The sequence below is a fragment of the Myotis myotis genome, unplaced genomic scaffold (assembly GCF_014108235.1).
Source record: "Myotis myotis isolate mMyoMyo1 unplaced genomic scaffold, mMyoMyo1.p scaffold_m19_p_44, whole genome shotgun sequence".
Taxonomy (NCBI): Eukaryota; Metazoa; Chordata; class Mammalia; order Chiroptera; family Vespertilionidae; genus Myotis; species Myotis myotis.
In genome coordinates, this window is record NW_023416351.1 from 497,923 (window position 1) to 510,422 (window position 12,500).

Consider the following 12,500-nt stretch of genomic DNA (forward strand, 5'->3'; position numbering starts at 1 on the left):
CCTAACCCTATCCATAACCCTAACTCTAACCCTATCCTTATCCCTAACCCTAACCCTATCCATAACCCTAACCCTAACCCTAACCTTATCCCTAACCCTAACCCTATCCATAACCCTAACCGTAACCCTAACGCTGTACATAACCCTAACCCTAACCCTAACCCTAACCTTATCCCTAACCCTAACCCTAACCCTATCCATAACCCTAACCCTAACCCTAACGCTGTACATAACCCTAACCCTAACCCTAACCCTATCCTAATCGCTAACCCTACCCTGATTCAAAACCCTAAACCTAACATTATCCCTATCCCTAACCCTAACCCTAACATTATCCCTATCCCTAACCATAACCTTATCCCTAACCCTAACCCTATCCATAACCCTAACCCTAACCCTAACCTTACCCTAACCCTAACCCTATCCATAACCTAACCCTAACCCTAACCCTAACCCTAACCCTAACCCTAACCCTAAACTTATCCCTAACCCTAACCCTATCCATAACCCTAACCCGAACCCTAACCCTATCCTAATCGCTAACCCTATCCTGATTCAAAACCCTAACCCTAACATTATCCCTATCCCTAACCCTAACCCTAACACTATCCATAACCCTAACATTATCCCTATCCCTAACCCTAACCCTAACCCTATCCATAACCCTAACCCTAACCCTAACCCAAACCCTAACATTATACTTATCCATAACCCTAACCCTAACCCTAACCTTATCCCTAACCCTAACCCTATCCATAACCCTAACCCTAACCCTAACCTTATCCCTAACCCTAACCATATCCATAACCCTAACCATAACCCTAACCTTATCCCTAACCCTAACCCTATCCATAACCCTAACCCTAACCCTAACCCTAACCTTATCCCTAACCCTAACCCTAACCCTAACCCAAACCCTAACATTATCCTTATCCCTAAACCTAACCCTATCCATAACCCTAAACCTAACCCTAACCTTATCCCTAACCCTAACCCAATCCATAACCCTAACCCTAACCCTAACGCTGTACATAACCCTAACCCTAACCCTAACCCTAACCCTAACCCTAACCCTACCCTAATCGCTAACACTACCCTGATTCAAAACCCTAACATTATCCCTATCCCTAACCCTAACCCTAACATTATCCCTATCCCTAACCCTAACCTTATCCCTGACCCAAACCCTAGCCATAACCCTAACCCTAACCCTAACCCTAACCTTAACCCTAACCTTATCCCTTACCCTAACCCTATCCATAACCCTAACCCTAACCCGAACTCTAACCCTAACTCTAATCCTAACCCTATCCATAACCCTAACCCTAACCCTAACTCTATCCATAACCCTAACCCTAACCATAACCCTAACATTATCCTCATCACTACTCTGACCCTAAGCCTAACATTAGCCTCATCCCTAACCCTAACCCTTATACCTAACCCTAACCCTAACCCTAACCCTAACCCTAACCCTAACCCTAACCCTAACTCTATCCATAACCCTAACCCTAACCATAACCCTAACATTAGCCTCATCCCTAACCCTAACAGTAAACCTAACCCTAACCCTAACCTTATAACTAAACCTATGTGCACTGCTGGTGGGAATGCAGACTGGTGCAGCCACTATGGAAGACAGTATGGAGTTTCCTTAAAAAACTGAAAATGGAACTCCCATTTGACCCTGTGATCCCACTTCTAGGAATATATCCCAAGAAACCAGAAACACCAATCAGAAAGGATATATGCACCCCTATGTTCATAGCAGCACAATTCACCACAGCTAAGATCTGGAAACAGCCTAAGTGCCCATCAGTAGATGAATGGATTAGAAAACTGTGGTACATCTACACGATGGAATACTATGCTGTTCTAAAAAGGAAGGAACTCTTACCATTTGCAACGGCATGGATGGAACTGGAGAGCATTATGCTAAGTGAAATAAGCCAGTCAATGAAGGAAAAATACAACATGATCTCACTCATTCATAGATAATAGAGACCATTATAAACTTTTGAACAATAATAGATACAGAGGCAGAGCTGCCTCAAACAGATTGTCAAACTGCAGCGGGAAGGCCGGGGAGGGTTGGGGGGCAGGAGGTAGGGGGTTAAGGGATCAACTAAAGGACTTGTATGCATGCATATAAGCATAACCAATAGACATAAGACACTGGGGGATAGGGGAGGCTAGGGGACTGTCTAGGGCGGGGGGGTGGGGGTAAAATGGACACATATGTAATACCCTTTATAATACTTTAAGCAATAAAAAAAAAAACTAAACCTAACCCTAACTCTATCCATAACCCTAACCCTAACCCTAACGCTATCCATAACCCTAACCCTAACCTGAGTCATAACCCTAACCCTAACGCTAACCCTATTCTTATCCCTAACCCTAACCCTAACCCTAACCCTATCCCTAAACCTAAACCTAACCCTATGCTGATTCATAACTCTAACCCTAACATTATACTTATACCAAACCCTAACCCTAACCCTATCTCTAACCCTAATCCTTAAATCTAAACCTAACCCTAACACTAAACCTAACATTATCCCTAACCCTAACCCTAACCCTATCCCTAACGCCAACCCTAACCCTAACATTATCGTTAAACCTAACCCTAACCCTATCTAAAACCCTAACCCTAACCCTAACTCTAACCCTAACCCTATCCATAACCCTAACCCTAACCCGAACCCTAACCCTAACTCTAACCCTAACCCTATCCATAACCCTAACCCTAACCCTAACCCTAACCCTAACATTATCCTCATCACTAACCCTAACCCTGACCCTAACCCTAAACCTAACCGTAACTCTAACCCTAACCCTAACCCTAACCCTAACCTTAACCCTAACCCTAACATTATCCCTATCCCTAACCCTAACACTAACACTATCCATAACCCTAACCCTAACCCTCACCCTAACCCTAACCTTATCCCTAACCCTAACCCTATCCATAACCCTAACCCTAACCCGAACCCTAACCCTAACTCTAACCCTAACCCTATCCATAACCCAACCCGAACCCTAACCCTAACCTTATCCCTAACCCTAACCCTAACCCTAACTCTAACCCTAACATTATCCTTATCCCTAACCCTAACATTATACTTATACCAAACCCTAACCCTAACCCTATCTCTAACCCTAATCCTTAAATCTAAACCTAACCCTAACACTAAACCTAACATTATCCCTAACCCTAACCCTAACCCTATCCCTAACGCCAACCCTATCCATAACCCTAACCCTAACCCTAACCCAAACCCTATCCATAACCCTAACCCTAATCCTAACCCTAACCCAAACCCTAACATTATCGTTATCCCTAATCCTAACCCTAACCTTATCCCTAACCCTAACCCTATCCATAACCCTAACCCTTACCCTAACCTTATCCCTAACCCTAACCCAAACCCTAACATTATCCTTATCCATAACCCTAACCCTAACCCTATCCATAACCCTAACCCTAACCCTAACCCTAACCCTAACCCAAACCCTATCCATAACCCTAACCCTAACAATAACGCTGTACATAACCCTAACCCTAACCCTATCCTAATCGCTACCCCTACCCTGATTCAAAACCCTAACCCTAACCTTATCCCTAACCCTAACGCTATCCATAACCCTAACCCTAACCCTAACGCTAACCCTATACTTATCCCTAACCCTAACCCTAACCCTAACCCTATCCCTAACCCTAACCCTATCCCGATCCTGATTCATAACCCTAACCCTAACCCTAACCCTAACCCTAACCTTAACTCTAACCTAACCCTAACCTTAACTCTAACCCTAACCCTAACATTATCCTCATCCCTAACCCTAAACCTATCCGTAACCCTAACCCTAACCCTAACCCTATCCTGATTCATAACCCTAACCCTATCCTGATTCATAACCCTAACCCTAACATTAGCCTCATCCCTAACCCTAACAGTAAACCTAACCCTAACCTTATAACTAAACCTAACCCTAACTCTATCCATAACCCTAACCCTAACATTAATCTTATCCATAACCCTAACCCTAACCTTACCCTAACCCTAACCCTATCCCTATCCCTAACCCTAACCCTAACCCTAACACTAACCCTAACCCTATCCCTATCCCTAACCCTAACCCTAACATTAATCTTATCCATAACCCTAACCCTAACCTTACCCTAACCCTAACCCTATCCATAACCCTAACCCTATCCATAACCCTAACCCTAACCCTATCCTTATCCCTAACCCTATCCTGATTCATAACCCTAACCCTGACATTATCCTTATCCCAAACCCTAACCGTAACCCTAACCCTGTCTCCCTCATTCCTCACTTCTAAGAGCTAATGGATCCAAGCACCGGGGCAGCCTCACCGCCTGCTGATGCCAACCTGAGCCTGCCTGGCACTCTCCCCTCCGCAGTCCCATCTGGGCCACTCCTGCCTCCACTCGATCCGCCACTCGCAGCCCCTCGTCCGGGCGGCCGTGTGACGTTCTCGCTGCCCCCTGCCCCCTGCCCCCGCGCTTGTGTCCTCGGACCCGCCCCCCAGCAGCTTGGTGGGTTGTGTTTTTTACTTTTTTGCAAGTTTTATTTTAATCCAAGGACTTTGCTTCATACAAAATGTCAATGTAGAAACAATAGCAGAATCCAAAGTTGGGCTGATAAGTATCACTCAAGCAGCTACTAGTCAACCACAGAACGCCGTACAGCGAGGCCCCGTGTCGCGTGGCTGGGACGCCTCACTGTTTGTTTTTTAACACTGTCCTTAAATATAAAGTTTTGCAACAAACCTTTGATTTATATCAAATATAATTAAAAATTAACAAATGATTACATTGTATCAAAAAGTACGAAGATATACCTGGTCATGCATATGCTCGCATATGGTACGTATGTATACATCCTACATGCACACGCAACGTGTTCCGACCACAGCCTCGCTCCACTGGTCCCGGCAGACAACTGGCTGATGCATCTCAAATTTGGCAACTCACGGAGGTTCCAGGGGAGTGCGGGCTGCAGACACCCGCACGTTGGGAAACGAGACGCCGTCCGCCCCCTGGCCCTGCCGTCGCCTCCAGTCTGCAGACTCCGGACGGACGGCGAGGCTGCTCGGAGCTGGGCCGTGGGGACAGAGCCGAGAGCCCCGGACCCGCACGCACACGCCTGGCTCTGCGCGGCGCCCACGGGCGGAGCGGCATCAGCGACGCTGCTGACAGGGTGCGAGCCCCGCAGGGAGGACACGGGGAGACGGCTTGGTCAGTCGTGCTGAGACCCTGCGGCAGGTGGCGTCGGGTTTAGGTCTAGGAAACGCGTGTCCTGTTGCAGAGCCCTATGGGGAACGCATCCACTCGCGGCGACCATCCCACACCGACACCCGCACGCACACCACATGCCACGTTTCTTCACGGAGAATCGGGGCAAAGCCCACGGGAGCACGCGCGACCTGGCAAAGACCATCGCCATTTCCTGCCCGAGGCGGGCGCCTCGTCCCCCCGCCTCCTGTGGACGAGTCCTGGGCAGCTCAGGCCCGTCCCCTGCTCTCCCCCCAGAGGGTGAGGCTGGTGTCGCGGTCGCTGCCTGTGTGGGTCGGGCTGGGCTCCACGCCTCCTGCAGAGCGTCACTTCCTCCGAGTGCCAGCCCCAGCTCTGTGCCCCCGCCCCCAGCCCCCCCCCAGCCCTGGGGAAATCCACCTTCGCAGCCACAGACTCGCGGGCAGGCCCGGCCCCGAGGATGAGCGTGGACCAGGCTGGAGCGCCCCAGCCCCGCTCCCTGCGCTCGCTCCCCGGGAACCGCCCCTGCGGGGAGACGGGTCTGCGTGCTCTCGCCCACGGCAGCTGTCTAACGCGGTTGCCCGTGCAGCAGTCTCAGCCCCGCGCGGTTCGCACGCCTCGCTCCCCACCCGAGCCTGGGCCTGAGAGCTGGGGTCAGGCACTTGGTCATGGCGCCGGGGCCGCGGGGCCGCCTGTGCGACAGGAGAGGAGCGTCCGCTCGGCCAGGCCTCCCGGGTGCGTGGCAGTGACCTCGCCCCTGCTCACCGGGTCGCTGTCCCTGCACCAGGCGGACCAGGCAGACGGACCGACAGGGGCAGGGGCTGCGCTGAGCCCGGGGTCGGCAGCAGGACGCCCAGGGGTGTCCCTCTCAGGCGACGGTCGGGGAGGACACAGCGTCTGCGGGCATCGGTCCTCTCACTGCCCTCGGTGCCCAGGGCAACGCTGCTCACGCTTCCTGCCGCTGACGCGATCTGCAGGCGCCACCGGCCGCTCCCACCCGCGCGGTCCCGAGGGGGGGCCAAGCTGCCATCCGCACTCGGGGGTGAAGGATGCTCCCCAAGACCAGACCCAACGGCCGCGCCGCACCGGGGCGGGTCCCTCACGCGGATGTGGACACGCGGGCTCCTGCTCACAGCCATCCCTGTGGGGCCCGCGGTAGCGCCAGGAGGCCACGCGTGGGGGCAGCCACGGCGGAAGAAAGGGCTGGGAGTCCATCTGGTGGAGAAGGGGAGCGGGCAGCAGCCCGCCTGCTGGCCTGGGCGGCGAGGCCCCTCCCCCGGGGCTGCCACTGCCTTGGTTCCCGGGCATCCTGGGCGCCCGGCGTGGATGATAGAACTCATCGGGGCCGGGCGCGTGGCGTGGGCGCGGCCCTAGCACCAGTGGTCTTGGTCCGGGTGGTGGTAGCTGTGGCGTGCGCGGCTGCCCGTGCCGAGCCCCAGGGAGCAGTGGTAGCCGTTGGGCACGCGGCGCAGCGGGTGCGACTGGGAGGTCAGGGAGGACACGTAGGAAGTCCGCGAGGAGCGGCCCGAGGTGGTGGCCACGGCCTCCTCGAAGGTGAGCGCGTCCTCGGGCTGCGGGCAGGCGGCGGCCTCGGCGTCCAGGCGCTGCCCCAGGTACGGGTCGGAGCCGATCCGTGAGCTGGGGGCCAGGGGCTGGCCCAGGGGGTCTCTCTGGAGCAGGGCGTTGTGTTCCGAAAGGCCCCGGCTGAGCCGGCCCGGGGAGAAGGGGGGGAGGCTGCCCTGGGCCCCAGCGAAATGCACGGGCGAGGAGTTGGCCGTCTTGTAGGTGACGCTGGGCCGGGGTGTCAGTGGAGTCTGGGGGAGCTGCCTCCGCCCACCACGGCCGGGGGTGCTAGCACCAGATGTGGACAGCAGGGGGCTCCCGTCCATGGAACCGCTGCCCTGCAGGAGCACAGCCTATCAGAGGAAGGCCAAGGGCACAGAGCAGGTGCAGCAGAGGGGGGAGGGGAAGGCAGAGGGTCCAGCTGGGTCCTGGACGGGTCTGGAGGCGGTGACAGGAGGTTGGGGGGTGGGGGTGTAAGGAGGAACAGGGACCGAGGGCCCCAGGACTGAGAGCCGTCCTGTGTACCTGTCTCGGGGGTCCTGGCTCCTGCCCGGCCGTCGGTGACGTGGGGTGGCTGCTGAGGGCGGGCCTGGGCAGCGGGGGCTCCCGGCCCCCAAAGCGGTCACAGGAGTAGAAGCGCTGCTTCTCGGAGGAGGAGGAGGAGGGCTGCCTGCGCTCCTGGGACCGGCCCCGCTCCTGCCTGCGCTCCCGCCGGCCTGGGGGCCCCTCTCCCGGGGGTGGCCCTGGCCCTGCGGTGCTGCTGGGGGCTGGCCCAGGAACAGGAGAAGTCACCCCGCTGAGCCAGCGCCCTCACCCAGACTCCGGCAGAGTCCCGGGGAAGGGCTGGCTATGGGGTCACGAGGTACAGGAATTTGAGGGTCCCCCACGGGCTCTCAGACCCCCAGGTCGGGCCACTGGCCACTCAGGAGCCCCATACGCACCGCCATCCGTGTCTGCGGACAGGCTGGGCCCCTTCTCCAGGGACTTCTGCTTCCTGTCCCTGCGCCGGTGGCAGCGGTGGTGGTGGTGGGGGGCGGCCTGGCTGGCGGGGGCGCGCTCCAGGGCAGCAGTGCAGAGGTGGGCCACGTGGGGGCGCTGGGGCGCCAGCGTGGAGATGGAGCGCTTCATGGGGCTGGCGTCGGTTGCTGGCTGTGCGGGGACATGGGACACTGGCAGGGCAGGCCTGAAGGGGGTCTGGAGGGGCTCCGGGCAGCGGAACCAGCCCCTCCCAGAAAGGGCAGGAGGCCCCCTGGGGCCTGCCAGGCGCTCCCGCCCCCGCCGGGCCCGCCCTCTTTAAGAGCGTCTGCACAGGGGCTGGCGTGCGTGTCCTCCCCGCAGGCCAGGCGCTGCCAGGTGGGCTCAGGGCAGGAGGTGCCGGACTGGTGAGCCCAGAGCCACCACCGATGGGAGACTGCTACCAGAACACAAGCCACACTAAGTGCAGAGACGGAACCACGACAGGAGGCCGGCGGCCGGGAGGACACAGGGAGGCTCGGCCTGCAGGTCCCAGGCTGCCGCCAGCCCTCGCCTGCCCGGCCAGTGGCAGCAGTGTCCTGGGCCCGGCCTCAGGCCTGCACCCCCTCCGTGTCCTTGTGCAGGGCTCAGCCCGGGACACACAGCCTGGGCTTCCTGCTCGGTCCCCAAACCTGTCCCCACAGCCCCTGCACCCAATGTCCAGAGAAAGGCCAGGCCGGGCCCTTCAGCCGCCAGGACTCAGGACACGGGGAGCAGGACGGAGGGGAGGACCAGGCATTTCCTGGGGGAGCGTGGGGGTTGGGGTGGAGGGGCGTCCCAGAGAGAGAAAGCGGGGCAGGATGGCTGTGCCCACAGCTGGGGGGTGGGGACTCCTGGATGCCTGGCCGCACCACGGGAGGCAGCATGGCACGTGGGGTGCCCAGCGGGCCTGACAGTGTCCAGGCTGCAGCACAGGGCAGAGGCTCCACCCAACAGCGGTCAGTGGGACCCAGCCCCTCCGCCAGGCCTCCCCTCCCCCCAGCGGCACCTCCAGACCACCCACCTGTGTCTCCGCTGCCAGGCGAGGCATGGAGGCCGCTCGGCCCTGGCTCTCCAGCCCGGGCTGGGGCTCCCCGTCAGGGCCCCTCAGGGCCATGCTCTGCATCTGGACATCCACAGCCTGGGGTACAGCAGCCCCCAGTCACCCCCAGCAAATCCCACTCCCACCTTCTCTCCCGCCCTGCCTCCCCCACCCCATCCCGCCCCCTTCCTCCCCTGCCCCCAGCCCCACCGCTCCCCCTCCCTCCTCACCGGTTTTCCCGGCTGCACCACTGGGATCTCTGTCGAGTGGCCTCGTTCCAGGGGGGCCCTGGCCGCGTGTGGCACCTCCTGGGCCCTCTGGGCGCCCCAGGAAACGGACTCCTTGAGGCCGCCCTCTGGGGTTTGTCTGTGGGGGAGGGGCTGTCCTGTCAGCTCCACAGCAGCTGGGCCAGCTGCCAGGCAGCTCTCCCCCATCAGGAGGGGGAGGGAGCCCGAGGGCGCGGCCGCGTGTGCAGGCGCTCCAAGCGGGCCCAGCAGGAGACAGGGACCATGACTGGGCTCAGTGGATGGCGGACAGGAACCCCAGTCACCCAACCAAGGGAAGCCTGGGCCCCCCGGCTGCAAAAGCCGCCAGGCTGGCCCCTAAACTCGAGAAGTGACACCCCACTAAGTCCTGGCAGATGGCCACTCAGCGAAAGCTTCCTGCGTAACAGTCCACAGACCCAAAGCCAACCTCACAGCAGCACGTGGACCACGTGGAAGGAGAGGGAGACCACGGCCCCGCGTGCACGCCCTCCCCAGGCGGCAGGTGGGGACCAGCCCCGGCTCGGCCCCTGGGGGGAGAAGAGCCTGGGCCCTGCCTGGAGCAACGGGGTGTTGGCCATCAGGGACCTCAGCTGGCCCCGCAGGTGGGGGGCGGGGGGGGGCGGGGGGCCGGCTGAGCGGACCCTGCCCTCGTGTGAAGCCTGGCCTGGTCACCAGCTGGGTTTGGGCGGCTGTGGCGAGTCACGTGACAAAGACCTTGCCAATTTGTCTGCAAGAACAGCTGCTTCGGAAACCAACAGCCACAAGAGCCCTGAGAGAAAGGCTCTCGGAGCCACTGACAGGAGGGCTGAGGCCCCGAGGGGGACAAGTCACTTCTACCATCTGCAGGCCCAGAGCTCCACGGCCTCGCCCGAGAGAGAGACACGGACACACAGGAGGGGAAGCTGGACGGTGAACCCCCCCAGCCACAGTCTCAGGCCCCGGAGGCATCACCGTGGAGCTCAGCACGGAACTACCTGGACCAGCACATCCGTGCGCAGCTGAGCACAGGGCCACCTGCAGAGCCGGGAAGGGACCTGAGGACCCCTGTCCTGGGCGCTGCTGGGAGCCCCTCAGAGCAGGGGGTCAGGGAACTAGAGTCCTGCTTTCCCCACACCATCAGAGAAGCCCCCCAGGACCCACACGCCCCCCCCCCCGGACCCACACGCCCCCCAGGACCCACACGCCCCGCCCAGGACCCACAACGCCCCCCCGGACCCACACGCCCCCCAGGACCCACACGCCCCCCCGGACCCACACGCCCCCCAGGACTCACATGGCCCCGCCGTTGCTGAGGGGGCTCTTCTGCTGAAGAAACACGCGGGCCCCTCGGAGCACCGCCGGCTGTGTCTTCTCCAGCGGGGGCTTCAGGGGGTGGAACAGGGACCCGGGGCCCATCTGCAGGATGGGGGGGAGAGCTCGAGGGCTGGGGGCGCCGAGCCGGGGGCAGACTCCTCCTGTGGGGTGCGGCCTGCCTGCCCTGCCCACCCCTGCGCGCGGCTGGGAGGGGCTGCCCCCAGTGGGTCTGCGTGGCTGCAGGACAGGAATTCCTCCTGGAGCCCCAGTTCCCACACCGATACCACCCGGGGACCGAATCCGATGGCACTTGGCAAAGCTCATCTCACAGCACCTGGAGCCGCCTGGCAGGGGCTGCTGGAGCCCCAGACTGCAGGGTGGGGCTGGGGCGGTGTCTGCACCGACAGGGAGGGGGCTGTGGCTGGGCAGCCGCCTCTCACCCCGCGGGGGGTGGGCCCGTCCAGACAGAGCGCCTGTGTGTGCCCCACCCTCGCAGGATGCCATCGACGGCCCACCTCAACCCAGCACGGCCCCAGTGGAGCCAGCACTGGCCCTGGCCCGTCAGCGAGCCTCTCTGGTCCCGGACTGTGTCCAGGGCGAGCGTCCTTGCACCTCCCGGCACCATCTCAAGGTCCTTCGTGATGTTTCTGCCACTGAACACGGCTCTTGCCCCGCACTGTGCCCTGAACCCGGCACCCAGGTCGGGCTCCGCAGCCAGGGGCACCCGCTACAGGAGCGTGAAAAGGCCCTCCCGCCCGCAGGGCCATCGGCTGCTCCCAGGAGGTGGGGCCGGTACCTGGGACAGGCCGGGAGCGGGGTGGGTCTGGTCCCTGCTGGTCTTGCTCTGCTTGTAGAAGTCGAAGATCATCAGGGCCGCGTAGACCTTCCCCACGGTCATCTCGTCAGCTGGGGGCGGGGCGGGCAGACAGAGGCTGGGCTCCCAGGGGCAGGACGGAGGCCACAGGACAAGAGGGCGGAGTGGGGAGAGGAAGCAGGCCCCTACCTGGGACCACTGGGCACGTGGCTTTGCCCAAGGGCCCCCGACCCGCAGACCCTGCAGACACCACCCTCCCGCCCACATGAGGCCCCTCTGCTCTCCGTGGAGCGGAGTGAGTCTGAGCACCTCATCGCGCTCTGGCATCTGGAAGGGTAGGGTCTGGCTGCTTTCCTCTGGCTTTTTGAGTGAATTCCCACACTAGGCGTGAGGCGACCTTGCTCCACAGAGCAGCCCATCCCCTTCTCCCACAATTCCTGCACCAACCGAGAAAGCCTGGTCCCTGCGGGGGGCCCTGAGCCCAGACTACGGGGAAGGGGCGCCCCCTCCCCGCGGGCCCTGTCCTCACTCACGTCTGTGGGGCGGCACCAGCAGGTCCAAGGTCTTCTGGGGCAGGTTGGCCCACACCGCGGCGATCTCCTTCCGCAGCGCCGCGTCACACTGGTGCTGCTTCGTGCCAGCTGGGCAGCGTGGGGAGGGCGGGGTGAGGAGCCGCCCTGCAGCCCGTGGGGAGCAGGCAGAGCTGGGCCGGCAGGGGGGACGGCAGGGAGGGTGCTGGGAGGGAGGCCGGTCAGAGCTGTCCCTGCAGGAACTCGTGTGTGTGTGTGGTGTGGTGTGTGTGGTGTGTGTGGTGTATGGTGTGGTGTGTGTGTGTGTGGTGTGTATGGTGTGGTGTGTGTGTGTGGTGTGTGTATGGTGTGTGTCTGTGTGTGGTGTGTGTGAGTGTGTGTGTGTGAGTGTGTGTGTGTGTGTGTGGTGTGGTGTTGTGTGTGTCTGTGGGTGTGTGTCTGTGTGTGTGGTGTGGTGTGTGTGGTGTGTGGTGTGTGTATGTGTGTGTTGTGGTGTGTGTGTGTGTTGTGTGTGTGGTGTGTGTGTGTGGTGTGGTGTCGTGTGTGTGGTGTGTGTGGTGTGTGTGTGTGGTGTGTTGTGTGTGTGTGTGTGTGTGTGGTGTGGTGTGTGTGTGTGTGTGTGTGGTGTGTGTGTGTGGTGGTGTGTATGTTGTGTTGTGTGTGTGTGTGTGTAGGTGTTGTGGTCTGTTGTGTGGTGTGTGTTTGTGGTGTGTGT

At 59.7% G+C, this 12,500-nt stretch overlaps 1 protein-coding gene across 1 annotated transcript in view; it reads right to left on the reverse strand.

Moving 5' to 3' along the window:
- Positions 1-5,698: 5,698 nt before the first annotated feature.
- The window catches only part of CACNA1B (calcium voltage-gated channel subunit alpha1 B), a 121,929-nt gene continuing 115,127 nt past the window's right edge, over positions 5,699-12,500 (reverse strand). The window contains exons 39-46 of the mRNA XM_036306979.1: positions 11,789-11,896; positions 11,238-11,347; positions 10,422-10,543; positions 9,113-9,248; positions 8,865-8,981; positions 7,789-7,996; positions 7,373-7,614; positions 5,699-7,185 (exon numbers count right to left, since the gene is read on the reverse strand). Of these exons, the coding sequence (XP_036162872.1) occupies positions 6,655-7,185; positions 7,373-7,614; positions 7,789-7,996; positions 8,865-8,981; positions 9,113-9,248; positions 10,422-10,543; positions 11,238-11,347; positions 11,789-11,896 (1,574 nt within the window). The 3' untranslated portion in view covers positions 5,699-6,654. The remainder of the gene's footprint in view (positions 7,186-7,372; positions 7,615-7,788; positions 7,997-8,864; positions 8,982-9,112; positions 9,249-10,421; positions 10,544-11,237; positions 11,348-11,788; positions 11,897-12,500) is intronic.